At 44.0% G+C, this 15166-nt stretch overlaps 1 protein-coding gene across 2 annotated transcripts in view; it reads left to right on the top strand.

The window, feature by feature from the left end:
- Nucleotides 1–15166, top strand: part of PUF60 (poly(U) binding splicing factor 60) — a 2163680-nt gene that overhangs the window by 1954066 nt on the left and 194448 nt on the right. For both annotated transcript variants that reach the window (XM_044067489.1, XM_044067490.1), the window contains one exon: nt 11797–11932. In XM_044067489.1, the coding sequence (XP_043923424.1) occupies nt 11797–11932 (136 nt within the window). The remainder of the gene's footprint in view (nt 1–11796; nt 11933–15166) is intronic.

The following is a 15166-nucleotide window of genomic DNA, read 5'->3' as shown; positions in this document are numbered from 1 at the left end:
TGGCCTTTGCCACAGCTTCGTCACTTGTTGTCCCAGTCAAGCAGTCATTTGCTCAATGTCAGGGTGCAGTCCCTGCATCTAACGGCCTGGCGTATTCTGTTTTAGAGCCTGTGGGATCTCAGCTTCCTCAACAGGTTTTAGATGTCATTTTGGAAGCCAGGCGGCCCAGCACTAGAAAAGTTTATGCTGATAAATGGAAGAGATTTTTTCTTTGGAGCACAACAAAGGGCTTTGATGTCTCGGTACCTAATTTGAGTTTTACACTACAGTACCTTACTGAATTACTAGACAAGGGTTTGTCATTTTCCTCTGTGAAGGTTCATGCTGCAGCCATTTCTGCTCACTATGATTGTGACCCTCCTTTATTTTCTCACCCTTTGTTTAAGCAATTTCTTAGAGGGGCAAAAAATATAAGACCCCCACGTAGAGCTCCTACACCTTCCTGGGATCTCAATTTTGTGTTGGAGAAGCTTACTTTGCCTCCTATTGAACCTGCAGCTACGTCTGAATTGAAGTTTTTGTCTTGGAAGACTGCTTTTTTGTTGGCCATTACTTCTGCTAGGAGGGTATCTGAATTGCAGGCTCTCATGGCAGTTGAACCCTTCCTGATATTCCATAAGGATAGAGTTTCTTTGCGTACTAACCCTACTTTTATGCCAAAAGTGATTTCTAATGTGGCCTTGAACCAGTCTATCCATTTGCCTACTTTTTATGCTGATCCCCAAAATAAGGGGGAAAAAGTCTTGCATTCTTTGGATATCCACAGGCAGTTACGTTACTATTTGAGCAGAACTAAGGAGTTCAGACAGACTCAACAGTTATTTGTTTCTTTTGCTTTGAGTTCACAAGGGAAAGCTGTTTCAAAGCAGACTATTTCAAAGTGGATTGGTCATTGTATTGCTTTTTGTTATTCTCATCATGGGAAGAATGTTCCTGCTGGGATCAGACCTCATTCCACTAGGGCTACTGCCACATCTACTGCTTTTTTGAGGGGTGTAGCTACTAAAGATATTTTGGAAGCAGATACTTGGAGTTCAGTTCACACTTTTACTAAGCATTACCATCTCCCTCTTTATTCCAAGTCCAGGGCTGGGTTTGCCACTGCAGTCTTACAGGGCATGTTAGCAGCCCCTAATGCTTTTTAGTTTGCCAGCCCCCCTTTTCCTTTGCTTTGGGATTCTACCCACAGGTTATGACTGCAGCAATGTGAGACGAAGAACATAGTACAGTTTTGTACCTACCATAAATGTAGATGTTCGAGGATCCACATTGCTGCAGTCCTATTTTCCCTCCCTCCTTCCCCTCTATTGTTTGGGGTTGTTGTTGTTGTTGTTCCTTTGGGATAATTGTTATTTTCTCCTTTGTGGTTGTTGGGCATTTTCTTTTTTGGCTCTGGCTTTTCCTTTTTAAGGCATTCTGACATCTGGGGCAAGAAAGACTGAGGATATGACGTCGGTCATGCGCTTAAGTACTACTACGTACTGACGTCAGCTCCGGGCGACCATGACCGACGCCAGCCTAACTCTTTGGTATTCGGGCCGACCGAGGACAGCGGACTACCCACAGGTTATGACTGCAGCAATGTGGATCCTCGAACATCTACATTTATGGTAGGTACAAAACTGTACTTTTTAGATGTCATTCAGGAGGCAAGGAGACCTAGTACCAGAAAATCCTATGCTGAAAAGTGGAAAAGATACTGTTCCTGGAGCCATACTCTGGGATTGGGCACAACAGTGTCCAGCTTACCACATATTCTTTAATACTTAACAGAGATGCTACACAAGGGCCTTTCCTTTTCATCAATTAAAATTCATGCCTCAGCCATTTCATCTCATTATAATACTGAGCCACCCCTCTTCTCTCACCCCCTGCTGAAACAATTCCTCAGAGGGGTCAAAAATTTAGGACCACCCAGGAGAGCCCCTAACCCAGCCTGGGACCTTAACTTTGTATTGGAAAAGATCACTCTACCTCCTTTTGAGCCAGCAGCAACTGCAGAGTTAAAATTCCTTCTAGCAGTCACTTCAGCAAGAAGAGTGTCTGAATTACAGGCCCTCATGGCAGTGGAGCCCTTCATCATCTTCCATGCAGACAGTGTCCCTAAGGACCAGTCCTTCCTTTATGCCCAAGGTGGTATCCAGTGTGGCCCTTAATCAGTCCATTCATTTGCCAACCTTTTTTCCTAATCCACAGAACAAAGGAGAACGAATACTGCACTTTTTAGATGTGCACAGACCACTTAGATTTTATTTGGACAGGACTAAGCCTCTCAGAAGAACTGAACAGCTGCTAGTTGCCTTTGCTGCAGGGGCAGAGGGGAAGGCCATTTCAAAGCAGACCATTTGTAAGTGGATAGGCCATCGCATTAATTTCTTCTACAAGCACCATGGAAAACCTACCCCACAGGGGATAAGATCACATTCCAACAGGGCTGCATCTACCTCTACAGCCTTTCTCAGAGGTGTCCCTACCAGGGACATCCTAGAAGCTGCTACCTGGAGCTCTGTACATACCTTCACCAAGCATTACCACTTGCCTATTTTCTCTAAATCCAGTGCTGGTTTTGCCACTGCGGTCTTGCAGGGCTTAATAGCTGGTCCTAATGCTCTCTAACGTCCTCCCTTCCCTAGCTTTGGGAATCTACCCAAATGTAATGACTGCAACAGTGAAACATGAAGAACATAGTACAGTTGTGTACACTTACCATAAATGTAGATGTTCGAGTGTATTCACTGTTGCAGTCCTGTTTACCCTTCCTCCAGCCACCTGACCTCTCTTGGCTATACCTTTCTTCTTGTTTAGTGTATTTCACCTTTCTGGTTTATTTGCTTTTTGTTGGAGGTGTAATCTTATATATAATTGCTTCCCATTATGGGGGCACCTGACATCTGGGGCAAGAAAAACTGATGGAATGGCGTCGGCTGCATGCTTTATACCCCTGACAACCTGACGTCATGGAAGAAGAGACAGCATCCGATGCAGGGATTCAAGACTTTGATACTCAGGCTGGCTGAGGGCTACCTGCAGGCAGATAACCCATATGTAATGACTGCAACAGTGAATGCACTCAAACGTCTACATTTATGGTAAGTGTAAACAACTGTACTTTTGGCACACCATTATTTGTGAACCACACAAGGCATTTTCTGTACTGATGTTCTTCATCTCACATTGCTGCAGTCCTTACACTTGGGTAGTCCGCTGTCCTCGGTCGGCCCGAATATCAAAGTATAAGGCTGACATCGGTCAAGGCGCATTTGACTGACATCAGGACGTCAGGGTACAAATGCGCATGACCGACGTCATATCCTCAGTCTTTTTTGCCGCATGGTCCGATGCAGAAGCAGCGTTGCAAGTGCCGGTTGGCGTTCTGAAATTGTTCGATTTCGGAGTTTCAGACCGAGTCAAAGTTGGCTAAGTACCCCGTTGGGGAATATTTTAGTTTTTTCTTGCCTCAGTGGTTTACCGGATGTCAGAAAAAGTGAATAATTGTATTTCTTGTGGGAAACAGATACCATAGAGACTACCATACTTTGTGTATTCCTTGTTTAGGGCCTGAGCACGACGTTGTTGGGTGTCGCTCTTGTGCTAGATTCAATAAGCGCACTATTAAGAGAAGATTAGATTGTGCCAGCTTAGTCTTCGGGAAGCGGTGCAATTATAAAATGCCGTCGGATGCTCCGCCCGCTTCTTCAAAGAAGCGCAAGGACAAAGCAGTTAAACCTAGGCTAGAGGAACCGTCAGTACCGGACGCCGGTTCTTTAGAGGTGTCGGTGGAGCCGGTGGTTCCATCGGAGGTTTCTTTGGGATCCCAGGGAGAGACTTTGTTATTGCAGGATGTGGCCTCTCAGGAGGCAGGCCAGGCTGATGGGGCTTCTCAGGTTACTATACTCCCCTCCCTGCCTAGGGTGGTTAGGCCCTCTCCTTCTGTTTCCAAGGCTTCTCCCAGGGGCAGGCCAGGTTTAGCTTCAGTTGGTGTTACCCCTAGCTCTTCAGGAACTGTGCCCAAGAAGCATATGCTTAAAATGGCAGAAGATTTGATTACTTTGATTAGGGTTCTATGCCCCCTCCTGATAAGAGACCTAGGGTGGAGCCTGAGCTAGGGAGTTTTGAGCAGGCTTCAGATGTTTCAGAGTCTTCGGCTGAAGACTTGCAGGAGTACTCTCCTTATTCTGATTCTGATGTGGATGATTCTACTCCTTCTGCTTCTCCTCCTGAGGATTTTTCTTTTTCAGAAACTCTTCATTCCATGAGGGAGCATTTTAAGTGGGAAGGTCAGGACTTCTCTGATTCCAGGAAAAGGCTTAGGGAATTTTTGTTTTTACCCCAGCATAGGCCTTTGGCTATACCTCCTGTTTTGGATGTAGTGGAAGATGTTTTTACAGAGGCTTCTCTTAATCCTGATTCTTTGCCTCCTGCTCCTGTTAAACCGGATAGGTATTACAGGGTGCCTGAAGCTCATAAGTATCTTTTTTAAGAGTCCTAGGGCGGACCCAGAAACTGTTAGTCAGGGGCCTAAAGGTGTTAAGGCTTCTGTTGTTAAGAATCCGGTTCCTGCAGACAAAGAGGCCAGGGCCTTGGATAGATGGGGAAAGAAAGTTTATACTTCTTCCACTCTTGCTATGAGGGCTTTGAATTGCCAGTTTCACATGTTGAAATACCAAAACTATCTCCTTTCACAATTGAAGTCTAAGGTTGATGCTCTGGCAGAAGGTATTGATTGTAAAGAGTTGCAAGATTTAGTACATGTTTCTGAACAGGTGGGTAAGCATTCTTTGCAATGTGGTTTTGATGCTGTACAGGCCTCGTCTAGGGTGGCTGCCACTGGGTCAGTTCTTCGCAGGCACGCCTGGCTGAGGGATCAAAATTTATCTGAACATGTTAAAACAAGGATTTTAGATGCTCCTTTACAATCTGACGTGTTGTTTGGTCCTCCTGTTGAGGCAGTTTTAAAGAAAATGGAAGACAAGGCTAAGTCTATGCAGACTGTTAAGGATTTTTGCAGGTCCAGCCTCCAAAGTTTAGTAGAAATTGGCCTACTAAGGGGTGGACGTATCCTTCTTATGATTCCCAGTCTAGGGGTAGATCTAGGCGTGGTAGGGGCAGAGCTCAGGGGTCTTTCAGGCCTAGAACAGGGAGTTCTCCTGCACAGTCTTCGGTGAGGGCAGGGGTCAGTCCTTTCGTAAACAGACCCAATGACCTACCTTTTCAGCTGCCAGAGCCTTCTCGTCTGGCAGCACCTTTGGGAGGAAGGTTGGCACTTTTCAAAGAAAATTGGAGTTTAATTACCCAAGACAGATGGGTATTGGATATCATACACCACGGTTACAGGTTTTATTTCCATACCTTGCCTCCTTTCAAAGGCATGCCAGACGTTCCTCCTCAACAAAGAATAGAGGCTCACAAGCAAGTTTCTCTGTTACTCCAAATAGGGGCCATACAGCCGGTCCCTATGCCAGAAGTGGGCCTAGGATTTTATTCTCGCCTGTTCCTAGTACCAAAGAAGGGGAACACGTGGAGACCAATTTTGGATTTATCTACCCTCAACACTTATCTGGACATTCTCAAGTTCAAAATGTTGACGTTAAAGCAGCTTTTACCTCTGCTGGGCAAAGATCATTGGATGGTAACTTTGGATCTCAAGGAGGCTTACCTTCATGTTCCTATCAGACTAAGTTGCAGGAAGTATCTGCGTTTTCGAGCTGGGACTTCTCACTATCAGTTCTCTGCATTGCCCTTTGGCTTATCTACTGCGCCCAGAGTGTTCACGAAAGTTCTGGCTCCAGTGATAGCTTTCTTCAGGCTAAAAGGAATACAGATCTATCCTTATTTGGACGACTGCCTGATTCTGGCTTAAGGAAGGGAAGAGCTTCTTCATCATTTGGAATATGTGATAGCAGTGCTAAGATGCCTGGGGTATTCTGTGAACGAAATAAAGTCCAGTCTAGTACCCTCTCAGGACATGTGCTTTCTGGGTGTGAGACTGAATACAGCATCCCAGATGGCCTTTTAACCCCGGACAAACAAAAGAGTCTATCCCTTTACTTCCATCAACTATCTCATCAGTCCGGGCTGACTGCAAGGACAGTCCTTCAAGCCTTAGGGTTCATGGCATCTTGTATTCTGGTGCTTCCCAATGCCAAACTGCATATGAGGAAGCTGCAATGGTATCTCAAAATGTATGGACACAGCACTGCCAGGATCTGGACACTGTCATTCAAATAATACCTTGCATTCAAAAGGAATTTTTGTGGTGGGCTCAGGAATGTCACCTAAACAAGGGACTCTCTGTGACCCGGCCAGAGGCGAGTCAGATTTTAACGACAGATGCCTCAGACAAAGCTTGGGGAGCTCATCTAAATGGAAAGTGGATACAAGACAAGTGGCCTGCCAGACTACAACATCTACATATCAACCTGAAGGAGATGTTAGCAGTCCAGTTTGCATTAATAGCTTTCAAGGATTTACTTCTTCCAGGGCAGGTGTTGATTCTAACAGACAACACAACTGTCATGTGGTGCATCAACAAGCAAGGGGGAACGCATTCTTATCCTCTATGCAGGCAAGCAATGATTTTGTGGGAGTCTGCTCTCAGTTTACAGCTCAATCTTCAGGCAAGGTTTCTGCCAGGAGCACAGAACTCCTTAGCAGATGTGTTGAGCAGGCAATTATGGATCCCCACGAGTGGAAATTGGATCCTCATGTATTTCAGAAATTGACAGTGTCATGGGGAACTCCAGACATAGATCTGTTCGCTTCTCCACTAAACCATCAGCTGCCAAAGTTTTGCACAAAAAGGTTTCATCCCACAGCTTGGAGAGTGGATGCTCTTTCTTTCAATTGGAGCAATCTTCATGTGTATGCCTTTCCACCTCTGCCTCTCCTCCCGAAGGTACTTCTAAAGGTCAGACAGGACAAGCCAAGGATGATTTTAATAGCTCCAGATTGGCCTCGACAGCACTGGTACCCATTACTGAGAAGTCTAGTACGGAAGCCTCCCTGGCCTTTGCCTTGATTCCACACCTGTTGTCACAGGAGGACAGCCATTTGCTCAATGTCAAGCTTCACTCTCTGCACCTAACAGCCTGGCATATTCTGTTTTGAACCATAGTGGGCCTCCACTTCCTCAGCAAGTTTTGAATGTTATTTTGGAAGCTAGAAGGCCTAGTACAAGGAAAGTGTACGCAGATAAATGGAAGAGATTTTTATTTTGGAGTGCAGCAAAAGATTTTGATGTTTCTGGGCCTAATTTGAGTGTGGCTCTTCAATATCTTACTGAGTTACTGGACAAAGGTTTGTCTTTCTCTTCTATTAAGGTTCATGCTGCAGCAATTTCGGCTCACTATGATTGTGACCCACCATTGTTTTCTCATCCTTTGTTCAAGCAATTTCTTAGAGGGGCAAAGAATATAAGACCCCCACGAAAAGCTCCTGCTCCTGCTTGGGATCTCAATTTTGTGTTGGAGAAACTCACTCTACAACCTTTTGAGCCTGCAGCTACTTCTGAGTTGAAATATTTATCATGGAAGACTGCTTTTTTGTTGGCCATTACCTCTGCAAGAAGGGTTTCTGAATTGCAGGCCCTTATGGCGGTTGAGCCTTTCTTGATTTTCCATAAGGATAGGGTATCTTTACGTACTAATCCTTCCTTTATGCCTAAAGTGGTTTCTAGTGTGGCTTTAAACCAAACTATTCATTTGCCTACTTTTTATGCAAATCCCCAAAATAAGGGGGAAAAGATTTTGCACACTTTAGATGTACACAGGCAGTTGCGATATTATTTGGACAGAACTAAAGGGTTCAGGCAGTCTCAGCAGTTGTTTGTTTCTTTTGCTTTGGGTTCTCAGGGCAAGCCTGTGTCAAAACAAACTATTTCTAAGTGGATTGGGTTTTGCATTGCTTTCTGTTATTCCCATCATGGCAAGGAGATTCCAGCTGGGATTAGGCCTCATTCCACTAGGGCTACTGCCACTTCGACAGCCTTTTTGAGGGGAGTGGCAACCAAGGATATTTTGGAGGCAGCTACCTGGAGTTCAGTGCATACTTTCTCTAGGCATTATCACCTACCACTTTACTCTAAATCCAGGGCTGGTTTTGCCACTGCTGTTTTGCAGGGCATTTTGGCAGCTCCTGCTTCCTTGTAGTTTGGCCATCCTCCCTTACCTCTGCTTTGGGATTCTACCCAAGTGTAAGGACTGCAGCAATGTGAGATGAAGAACATAGTACAGTTTTGTACCTACCATAAATGTAGATGTTCAAGATCCACATTGCTGCAGTCCAATCCTCCCTCCTTCCCCTCTGTAGTTAGAGGTGGTTGTGTGGGTTGGGTTGTAAATTTTGTGTATATTGTATATATTGTACATATAACTAGTGCAGGGGTGGTTGGTTGTTTGTTTGCTGTCTTTTGGTTTTGACCTTTATGTTTAGGGTCTTCTGACATCTGGGGCAAGAAAAGACTGAGGATATGACGTCGGTCATGCGCATTTGTTCCCTGACGTCCTGATGTCAGTCAAATGCGCCTTGACCGACGTCAGCCTTATACTTTGATATTCGGGCCGACCGAGGACAGCGGACTACCCAAGTGTAAGGACTGCAGCAATGTGGATCTTCGAACATCTACATTTATGGTAGGTACAAAACTGTACTTTTTAGGTGGGCATTACTTTCAGTTGAGGGCACTGCCATTTGGCCTTTCTTCTTTTGCCAGGCACCTGTACCAGTGTGCTAGCCATTGTGTAGGAGATTCTGCAGCAGTGCATTCTTGTCTTTCCTTACATAGATGGCTGGTTGCTACTCGCATCTGTCAAGGAAGTCTCTGCAAGGAAGGGTTTCTTACAGTACAGTGCATTGACCTTGGATTTAGCTGATTAGTTGCAAGTGTTTGAGGGGTTGGGCAGACAGATACATGTGATGAAGGGGTATGAGGCTGTAAATTTCTATGAGTAAATGTACTTCACATTTATTAAGCTTTTCAGCAGGGTCCTTGAAGATGGTACCTGGAGCTCAAAGTTAAACCCAGTATACCGATGGCATAAGGCACAGATCTTACCAGTGAACTGCCATGCTGTTCAAACAGATTTGTAGCAGCTTCTTATGTTAATGCACCTTTGGAGGAGCAAGGGATCCAGTTTTATATCTCCCTAACCAGTGAAGTCCACTGGAGAAATATTTTCATCTCAGCCTCCTTGAGCTGAGGGTGGTGTTTCTTGTCCTCGCAGTCCTGAAGCCTGTCTGAGGTCAGCTGAGCAGTAGTTGGGTACATTAAAATTTGGGTTGGCGAAGGTTGATCTCTTTTTGAGAATTGACTGCTAATTTCTCATGTACTGAAAAATACCTCTGGTTATAGCTGGAGCCTATTTTTGGAACTTCAGCTTCATCAACACAGTACTCCGGTTTTCCTCAGCAGTGAGATGTTCTAGAGATCGTGTATGCTGTTCTTAGAATGCATTCCTGCCGACACTCACATTTTCATGTCATTGTAGGTGTTCATAGTTCATAGTTTAGTACTAAGCTAACTGCCCTTGCGAGCCATTTTAAGCCTAGCCAATTATCCCTTGTGAGACTCAAACCCTGCACCTTGTGTTTGTAAGGCAAACACCTTAGCCATTAAGCCAGGTGTGAATTCTGAGGCTTGTTCTTGGGAACATGGAGAGTGGCCATTGTTCCTTTGTCCATACCACCCCTTTTCCATGTGTTCTTGAGTTTTGTATGAAAAAAAAGTCTTGTCACCCAGTATTAACACAGCAATGTGTTTCTTCTAGGGCCTCGTAATCTTGTCTTATACAAAGTCCATTCAGAGCCAAGTTTATGGTTCTCTGGAACCTTTTCACATTGACCAGTCCCTTAATGCTTGTCATAGTGGTGCTTTTTCAGGTACAATGCCCCCCCCCCCCCCCCCCCAGGAGGTATTGGTTTACCAGGAAGCCCTTAATTCAGGCGGTCTCCAAGTCTATGTGATAACTGTTCAACATTTTGGCTAAGTGCTGTCTTCCTTTTTAGTGTTCCAGCTCTGAGTTTGCTTAGATGGTCTTGAGTACCTTTGTGATCTTGGCCTAAGTTACTGTACTGTTACATTACTGCTTTCAGCTGTCCCTTTGTATCTGAATCTGGTGAATTACAGAACTGTTTCCTGACAAAAACTGAGGGCCACAGCATTGGTAGTTAACTGAGCTATACCAATCTGAAAAGAAAGCCGAAGTGTATTAAAATTGTGCTAAGTTGAGGTAGTGAAGCAGTGATTTGCTTTCACTTTAACACATTTCAGTAGTGTTTGTACACACAGTAGTGCAGTCACATTTCACTGTGATCAAAGTCATTATTCATAGAAGTAATGTGTATTGAAGGGTAGTTGCACAAGTACTACTGTTAGCATGGTGCTGCTATCACTTCAGTTAGTGTTATAGGAGTGAACCAGTTAAACAGCATTAAAGATATCCTCTTCTGACCTGTAATGAAGGTTCTATTTTCACCTTGGTGACTAAACGTGTGCCTTTTATCTGCCTTTTGGAATAGCTGTTTCAGTAGATCTTATGTTTTGCCTTCTTCATAGCCCAGGTGTCTGGAACCGACTGATTCTTGTGTCCTTTCTAGTTTTGTTTTTTTGTTTGTTTGTTTGTTTTGTTTTTTCTAAGCTATTTTTCTGTCTGTCTGTTCACCACCCAGTTTCTCCCTTGTGACGAAAGTCAGCACCCTGAGTGTTCAGTTAAGGGTTTATTTACTACTGGGTGATACATGACGATTGGAAGATGTGCTAGTTGTCTTAATTTTCTTTGCCGGGCTTTTCAAAGTTACAAATGCTCCCTTTCTAAATGAACTGCCAGATTTGTTGCTTTTATTTGTTTGTATGTAAAATTTACATATGGACCCTTTCTAAACAAACTGACATCTGTTGCTTTTATTTGTTATATGTACACTGAAGGTTAACAGGCTTGTGCAAACAATGTAACCGTGCACTACCAGAGGGTGCCTGCTTCCGTTGTGTTTCAGGAATATGTCTTCAACAGATATGTTTTATGCACCACTAGGGTTTCTTTATCTGCCTTTACTGACCCCTGCAGTTTGGAACTTCACTTGAGGAGTAGTAATTTGGAAGGCAGCCTACCTTAGTCATTATTTTTTTCGGGTTCTTTCCATTCCCATTTAGGTATATTTTTGTGGGCATGATCTATTCCATCAGGTGTTCCTGCAAATGTGGACTGCCTGTCAATGAACTGTAAATGTCTTAATACTTGTGGTGTTTGATGCAATAAGTGTCATCTGTAGGAAGTGCCCGTATTCTCTTGGATGCTGCAGCTACCTTTGTAAGCAAGAGGACTAGCCTTGTATTTGTTTTGCAGGTGTTTTCCCATGTTTGTGTGGGAGAATTACTATGGCATTCTGGAAGCACATACAGGGAATTCTGTAAATGGACAAAACTTTCATTGTCTCATCATTTCTTTTTTGAAGAGCCGTGTGATGGTACAGATTATGTACCCAAGTATACGCCTGTTGTTCGTGGCCTTTTCAAAGATCAGACTGATAATACTAGTAATTTACTAACAAGTGAAGTGGTTTTGAAGTAGATTTGTATTTTTTTCTGAAATTGTTTTGTAAATTAAATATTTTAAGCTGTGTTTTGTATCTTGTGGCTATTTTATTTTGAAGTGCACTGTTTCAGACACTAAAACTTAAATTTGTTTTTACTTGGATGAATGTTCTAATTAGCTGAGTATACAGTTGATGCTGGTGCTACGTGTTACACCTGAGCTAACACTGAAACATACCTGTTTTATTCTGTCTGTTCAATTTGTTTAGGAGGCAGTAGCAGGTGCAGCAGTACTGGGTGGCCTCACAGCACCAGGGTTGGTTACACCAGCGTTGACTCTTGCACAGCCACTTGGAGCACTGCCACAAGCTGTCATGGCAGCACAAGCCCCAGGAGTCATCACAGGTCAGTCAGTTCATTTCTTATGTGACTATTCACCTGGGCTGTGCCTGAAAGTGGTCCGTAGAGATCAATGCACTGCCCTGGTAAACAAATATAAGTAAATCACTAAAGCCAGCTTAAATGTGTATCTGATTGTGAAACTTTAAAAATACCTCTTCCAAAGGTTTTGCATTTGTTTATGAGGACACCAATTTTTGACACTGAGAATGTTTTAATATCCATTCAAATAAGAATCTTTGTCGTACAGTTGGAGCTTGCAGATGCTGACATCTTTCTGCACTTTTATCTTGAGTTCAGCTAATGTTCCTTTCATTTCAGTGCCAGCCTGGGTAGAATTATGTGGAAAGGGTTCACACAGGAAATTCAGCTCATCTTAATTTTCCTTCTGTATCCACAGCTAGGCTGGGGCAAGAGTAAAATCTTTCTTGTACCATTAGCAAGTGTGAGAGAGGGGGCAGGAGGGAAGGAGCAAATACTGCAGCAGTGAATAGAAGGTCATCTACTGTTACACTAACATTTTACACAAATGTGCTGTGTCCTTCCATGTCACTATTGCAGTTTTCCAAATGTAAGGGAGAGTGGAAAAGCTCTAGAGGAAACCTGGGAGGAGGAAGGAACTGAAGAAACCCAAGCCGAATAGCCCTGGCAGTAACATCCAACTTAAATTGCTTAGTGAAGATATGGCAAGTAGCTGCCTCAAGGATGAAATTAGTATCCAGCACCTTAAAGAAAGCACCAGAGGAAGCAATAGCTCTGATAGTGAGCTTTTACTGAAGAGGAAAGACATCTGCCATGAAAGGAATAACAAAAAGAAATTGCTCTAGATATCCAAGAAGAAATATGTAGAAACCGTTAAATCCAAACACATTGGATGAAAAGAAACAAAAACTTGTTCAAATTTGCAAATAACTTTAGTTTTAGCCAAATAATCTGAGTTGTCTATGCAAGTTCATTGTCTGAAGAACCTTCTCACTGGCAGACTGCGGAGAATGAAAAACGGAAGGCAAAGGAGTAGATTAAGGGGCAACTCGGGGACTCCCCTTGGGCATAAAAGGATTAGTACGAAGAAGACAAATTGCCCTTATGTAAAAGTAAGAAAGGAGTAACAGCCACGAGAGTCTGAAGTTCAGAAACCCTGTTGCTGAAGTAAGAGTCAAAAAAACAGTCTTCCAAGTGCAATGTTGTAAAGAAGCTGAAGCAGCAGGCCTAAAAAGAGCCCAAGTCAATTTTCAAAACAAACTTGAGGTCCCAGAAAAGCGGAATATGCTTCCTGGGAAGCCTAATTTGAAGGACACATTTAAGAAACTGTTTAACCTCAAATTTAGAGACCAGAGGAGGGTTCAGGGTCAGACTATCAGAAATTCCTGACAGGTGAACTTTAACTGAAGAATGTCAACCAAGCCTGGAGCAGATCACACAAATAGGAGAACCAGAGAAACCTCCGCTGATGGCAATTGAGTCATCAGATGGAAAATCTCTCCCATTTGGACAAGTATGATTTCCTGGTAGTGGGCTTCCTGGCCTCCTCCAGGACCCAAAATCATGTCCTCAGGAAAAATGTGCCAAAATGGGAGACCCTATCGCACACAGTCTCAGTTGAAGAGTGGACAAAATGGGACAAGAGACCCCCTTGTCTTGTGTGAGGGGGTCCACCTGATGAGGTTATCTTGTGGTGATTGTCCCTGGCCACGTGAGAAAGAAGGGCAGACCAAGGCTGTTTGAGCCAAAAGGGAATCGCCAGCAAGATTTTGAGAGAGTCCTGTCTGATCTTGTGCAAGAATCAGACGCAGAGGAAGGGGAGGGAAGGTGTACAGAAACATCCACTTTCAAGGAAAAGACAGGACATCTACTTTCCAAGCCAGAGGTTTTGGGACTCTGGAGCAGAAAAGAGGTTGTTTAAGGGAGAAGGCAAAAAGATCTACCTGAGGTATACCCCACTGCTAAACAATGTCCAGGAAAACATCTGTGTGAAGCATCTATGCATGAGGTTGTGTGCTGGACCAGCTCAGTGCGTGCCACAAGATTGAGTTCTGAGGGAATGTAGAAGCAGAGGCCTCATCTCTGTTATTGATGTGATCTAACTTTTGATGAAGAGGCCTGAGAGAATGAACCTTGAGAGAGCAGAAGAAAGCTCCTCTCCCCCTGTGCAAAGCATCTGTAAAGAGCTTTTGAGTCGGGACGGGAGTCTGGAAAGGAAACCACAAGTTGAGGGAAAGCTGATGAATCCACCACTGAAGCTGGAGCTTGAGACATGGATGGGAACTAAGAATTCTAGGGGGTGACAATGTTGAAGCCACACTGACTTTTGAGGTACTGCTGAAGCTTTCCGATGTGGAGCCTGACCAGAGGCAGCATGGGAATGGTGGAAACCATAAACCAAGGACACAGAGTCCCTTGGCATGACTGAATCCAGAGGACGAAGAGACTAAAAACAAGGCAATCAAAGACAAAGGCCTTAGAGGCAGGCAGAGAGGCCAGAATGGGGTTGGTCTGAATCCTGCAACCAATGAAAACATGATCCTGAGAAGTAGTCAAGACTCATTTTAAGTTTATGGTGAATCCCAAACTGCAGTAAGGAAATAGTAAACTGGAGATACTGAAGCATGCAGATCGTCCAGATAAGGTAGGATCTAAACTCCTCTCATCCTGCACAGAGCATGGACAGGAGAGAGGCATTTGGTGAATACCCCTGGGGCACTGGAGTGGCCAAAGGGTAAAGCAGAGAACTGAACATACAAAGAAACAGAGAAACACAATTTTCTAAAACGAGGTGGATAAGGATATAAAAGTAGGCATCCCTGAGATTGAGAGGGACCCAAAAGGCCTGGGGAAGAAGAAAAGGAAATAGTTTGAAGATCCAACATCCGAAAGGAGGGGACCTTGAGAAAAGTGTTGAGTCCAAAATTGGTCTTTAGGTGCCCTCTTTCCTGGGAACCAGAAACATTCTGGAATAAAAATACCTCTCCTCCTGGGCAGGGTGTATAGCCTCGGTCAAAAGAGTATGAAGCACCTGTGGAAAGAAGAAGTTGAGTGATGCCCAGAAAGGGAGGAAAAGATTTCCAAACCTTGAAATACTCCTGGCAGGTGATGGACAGAACCCATGAGTCTGTTGTGATCCTTAACCAGTTGGGAAGGGGTAGGGAAAAATTAAGGGACAAGGGGAAAAATCAGTTGTTAAATGGAACCTGAAAAGGAGGGTTCTGAGAAAATAGGGATGTCTGTAGATTTAGCAGGGGG

The sequence above is a fragment of the Protopterus annectens genome, chromosome 3.part1 (genome assembly GCF_019279795.1).
Source record: "Protopterus annectens isolate FY-2018-M chromosome 3.part1, PAN1.0, whole genome shotgun sequence".
Lineage (NCBI taxonomy): Eukaryota > Metazoa > Chordata > Ceratodontiformes > Protopteridae > Protopterus > Protopterus annectens.
Note: the sequence above shows the minus strand (reverse complement) of the source record. Positions and strands in the feature narration are given on the sequence as shown.